Genomic DNA, 5000 nt, shown 5'->3' on the forward strand with positions numbered 1-5000 from the left:
TTAATAAAAAAATCTATAAAAAAAAAGAGAAACTAAATATTATATAAATATGAAACAAACATCAAATCGTAGAACGGTAAGCACAAATATAAATTTGATTTCGTTAAATGATTTTATAGCATTACTAAAAAAATATTCTAAAAAAAACAAAAGAAAAAACACACAAACTAAATAATTATGAATCATTAACACGAAATGTTCAGCTTACTAATTCAGTAAGCTTAAGCCTACGACATAAAAAAACACAATAAAATCAAGCAGACGAACTCATGACGTGAATTAAAAAATAAATATATATCCTCTAAGTTAAATTAAACGGCATTACCGAATAAGGGAGGGGAGCTGATGGAGGGGGAAGTGGGGGAGTATGCCCCCCCCCCCCCCCCTCCTCAACTCTCGTGCATTGCAAAAAGTCAAAAACCCGTTTACGCAAGTCAATCCCTGAGCAGGCGAGTGGGCGGAGCCGACCGGACGGAAGGGGGTGTGGCTTTAGACGCCTCGCGACCTGATTGGCTGCACGGGAGCAATATTGTTTACATAGGGATATCATCAACTTACAAGGGTGGAGGGAGAGAGAGAGAGAGAGAGAGAGAGAGAGAGAGAGGGGGGGGGAGAGTGAAGAAACTTGGGTTAAACGCATTACGATGGCTTTGCCCAGCTGGTATATAAATTAGGAGAGAGAGAGAGAGGAGAGAGAGAGAGAGAGAGAGAGAGAGAGAGAGAGAGAGAGAGAGAGTATACATTAAATTTCGTGGAGAGAAATATATATAAAATTGAGAGTTATTAACCGAGAGAGAGAGAGAATATACATTAAATTTCGGGGAGAGAAATATATATTAAATTTCGAGAGAGAGAGAGAGAGAGAGAGAGAGAGAGAGAGAGAGAGAGAGAGAGAGAGAGAGAGAGAGAGAGAATGCAAAAACGGGGATTAAACGCATTACAGTGTCTCTGCCCAGCCGGTATGAAAAAAAAAAAAAAAAAAAAAGATCAGCATTTGGCCGCTCGCAAAACATAATAATCTGGACATCTAACATTTCTAAGTTAAGAGAGCAGAAATTAATCCCTGATGCCAGGGATGTTTTGAATGATGTTTGAATGTTGCGTCGTTTTGGCCCTGGCATAAATGTGACGTTTGGGTGAATGTGAGCATGAAAGTGGGTATTCATCTTTCAATGGGATATTCAACATTCATCGGTGATGGTTATTCAGGAGATATAAGTAGTACGGTATTACAGATGTGATAAGATATATATATATATATATATAATATATATATATATGATATATATATATATATATATATCCATATATAAATTTATACATATATACTATAAACATATAAATGTATATATAAATATATATATATATATATAATTTTCCATAAAATTTGAGCAGTGAGAACTTCGGCAACTAAAAACTAAAAAAGTTTTCTTGCTTTTTAGAATGGTCATCCTCACGTTTTAAAACGATTCTCAACTATACATATGTAAAAAGATAAATGTTGGTCGTACATTAAACAAACTAAATAACTTTATTGTTCTTTCACCTTATCTTATCGTCTCATCTCTCGTTATTTTTGCTTTTACATCAACCTTTATCCTTATATTCGCATTTACTCATCCCATTTTCAACATTCCTGAATTGAATCTCTGGAAGATAGTTTTTTAAACAAATAAGGCTGTATCTCGATACGCTAAAAAATTCTTCTATTAACTATATCATATATATATATATATATATATATATAATATATATATATATAGTTATATATATATAGATATATATATATATATATATTATATATATAATATATATATATATATATATATATATATATATATATATATATATATATAAAGCAATCAAGAACCAATTATTCATACACACATACACAGGTAAAAAGCAGGACATTACCTTCTACCCTTACACTAATGACGGGTCACAATCTATTCTTTTCCTTTTACCCGGTTATCAGGACCATCTCTCTCTCTCTCTCTCTCTCTCTCTCTCTCTCTCTCTCCTCTCTCTCTCTCTCTCCTAAGCATGCTATCTTCTAATTAGGAAATCCCCGTGATGAGATCAAGATGTGAAAATCAAAATAGAGAGAGAGAGAGAGAGAGAATAATCGCCCGGTAAATGAAACATAAAAGTAATATGCTCTTATCGATCCTTAAGCGCTAACATCAATGAGTCATAAAATAGAAAACAATATACCAAGGATCCTGGAAAAAAGGGGGTAGTGTCTTTTTGTATCAAGGACCGCCCCCCTTGCAAGAACAATACTGATCTAATTTCCCGGAAAGCCAATGGCGACGGGAGACGCAAGTGACGTCACAGTTGTAGTCCCGCCTCCTAAATATGTGCCCAATGTATCTTTTTGTTATTTCAATTCGTTTTACGAATTTTAATATGCTGGTTTTAGGATATTTCATAATCAAATAATTATAAGTTGAATATTATAGATTGCTAACTTTATTAGCATGGAATAAATACGTGGGATGAAATGGAAACGAATCGAACATCTGGCACCTCGACACCTGCCCTTAAGCCCCGCCCCCACAGGCTCACCTGAGCACGTGCGGGACCTTATCACGTGCGGCATATTGTCCTATTACCTCCCATTACCTGGTCATCAGAGGCAGCTTCTCGTCTTCTGGGAGGCTGCTGTTCTTGCCCTATCACCCGTCGAAGGGCGCACCAGGAGGTTCTCAAAGGCGTGGTGTCTCTCACAGACCCGAAGTGACTTTTAGACATGTGTAGTAGAAGGAACTCTGAAGAAAGTAGTTTGACGTTTTGTGATTTGTAAGGAAAATCTAGTCATTCAGATATACTTTAATTTATTTTTCAAAAAACGCAAAAACTTTATTTTCAAAAAACGCAAAATCAAAGTGGTTAAGGTTGCTATCGCATAGGATAATTATATAGTATTTGATTTTAAAAATTATATAAAAAGTTATTTTTTAAAAAGGGGTTATTGATGATGGCAGACCAGACGCCCAACGCCCTGCAGAAAATCCTCAAAGACGAGCCCCGATCGGCTCCTTCGAGTCCGCCGGACGGCGCCCCCAGGATCGCCGCCGGCGGCGGCGACGAAGAGGACGACGATCTCAAGAATCCCCCACCAGTTCCTCCGACGGTTATTTCTCCTCCCCCTCCCCTCCTGCCCCTGCTCCCTCCCCTCCATGAGGGACATCCCCACCCCCATCCCCTTGGACCTCAGCCACACCAGGGAGAAACCTAGACGGCGTCCTAAACCCCACGTCTCTGGGGTGACTCTGTTTCCAGGACTGACGATCACGCCCGGCCGAGGAGGAGGAGGAGGACTCGATCCTCCTGAAGGCGAGGACGACGAAGATGACGAAGCAGGTGCGGAGGACACCCAGCGAAAAGACGCCCCTCTCACTCCTTCCCCGACGCCCTCGCCGCCCGAGAACTCCTTCCCCAGGTTCCACTTCGGGAGGTCCTCGGTGGGATCCCTGGGATCGAACGCGAAGAAGCGACCTTCGAGCAGCAGCAGCAGCAGCACCCCAACCGATCCTGCGGAAGCGTCAACGACGCCCCCGGCAGCAGCAGCGGCGCCGGCAGCGACGCCGTCGTCGGCAGCGCACGGGCTGGCGCCCGTCCGCCCACAGCAGGAGGGCGAGGGCGTGGAGTCGTGGTGGTATCCCGGGCTGATAGGGGTGGGCGGGGACTTGTTCCGCGGACTTCCTGACCTGCCTCTGCCCTTTCCTGGACTTCCTGCCTTTTGTGAGTATTTAGGTATTCTATGTCAACTTTTATTTATTCTATGTCAACTGTTATTTATTCTATGTCAACTTTTATTTATTCTACGTCAACTTTTACTTACTCCATATCAGCTTTTACTTATTCTATATCAACTTTTATTTATTCTATATCAATTGTTATTTATTCTAAATCAACTTTTATTTATTCTATGTCAACTTTTATTTATTCTAAGTCAACTTTTATTTATTCTACATCAACTTTTATTTATTCTATATCAACTGTTATTTAATCTACACCAACTTTTATTTATTCTATATCAACTGTTACTTATTCTACATCAACTTTTATTTATTCTATATCAACTGTTATTTATTCTCCATCAACTTTTATTTATTCTATGTCAACTTTTATTTATTCTACATCAACTTTTATTTTTTTTATTTCTATATCCAACTTTCATATGTTTCTTCTATGGTCAACTTTTATTTATCTTATATCAACTGTTATGATTTCTTCTATATCAACTTTTATTTATTCTATATCAACTTATATTTCTTCTATGTCAACTTTTATTTATTCTATATCAACTTATATTTCTTCTATATCAACTTTTATTTATTCTATATCAACTTATATTTCTTTCTCATGTCAAACTTTTTAATTTATTTCTATTTATCAAACTTATATTTCTTCTATATCAACTTTTATTTATTCTATATCAACTTATATTTCTTCTATATCAACTTTTATTTATTCTATTTCAACCTTTACTTATTCCATATAAACTTTTACTTATTCTATACCACCTTCTTTTACTTATTCCATATCAGCTTTTATTTATTCTATACCAACTTTCATTTATTCAATATCAACTTTTACTTATTCTATACCAACCTTTATTTATTCTATATCAACTTCTACCTATTCTATATTAACTTTTACTTATTCTATATCCACTTTCTTTTCGTAGAAATCACACGAATTTCGGGGTGAAAGGCGACGGGAAATGATTAGCTGTACGAAAATAAAAGCCAGTTAAAAATAATAAATAAATAAAAATAAAAATTACACCGTTGTAAGCATGTTGTATACAGGCGAGCACGGTCACCGCACAAAGCATTTATATATATATATATATATATATATATATATATATATATATATATATATATATATATATATATATATATATTAACGTTCAAACCGAAATCGCCAAAAATACAGCGACTGTTCTCTACTGTACAGTATCCATATTCGAACTGATTATTAATTCA

At 36.7% G+C, this 5000-nt stretch overlaps 2 protein-coding genes across 2 annotated transcripts in view; one reads left to right on the forward strand and one right to left on the reverse strand.

Moving 5' to 3' along the window:
* Nucleotides 1–5000, reverse strand: part of LOC135209548 (tetratricopeptide repeat protein 7B-like) — a 482937-nt gene that overhangs the window by 396631 nt on the left and 81306 nt on the right. The window lies entirely within an intron of this gene.
* LOC135209550 (homeobox protein MSX-1-like) overlaps nucleotides 3163–5000 on the forward strand; it is a 59854-nt gene continuing 58016 nt past the window's right edge. The window contains exons 1-2 of the mRNA XM_064242207.1: nucleotides 3163–3318; nucleotides 3388–3747. Coding sequence (XP_064098277.1) covers nucleotides 3183–3318; nucleotides 3388–3747 — 496 coding nt within the window. The 5' untranslated portion in view covers nucleotides 3163–3182. The remainder of the gene's footprint in view (nucleotides 3319–3387; nucleotides 3748–5000) is intronic.

Source organism: Macrobrachium nipponense, chromosome 38, assembly GCF_015104395.2.
Source record: "Macrobrachium nipponense isolate FS-2020 chromosome 38, ASM1510439v2, whole genome shotgun sequence".
NCBI lineage: Eukaryota > Metazoa > Arthropoda > Malacostraca > Decapoda > Palaemonidae > Macrobrachium > Macrobrachium nipponense.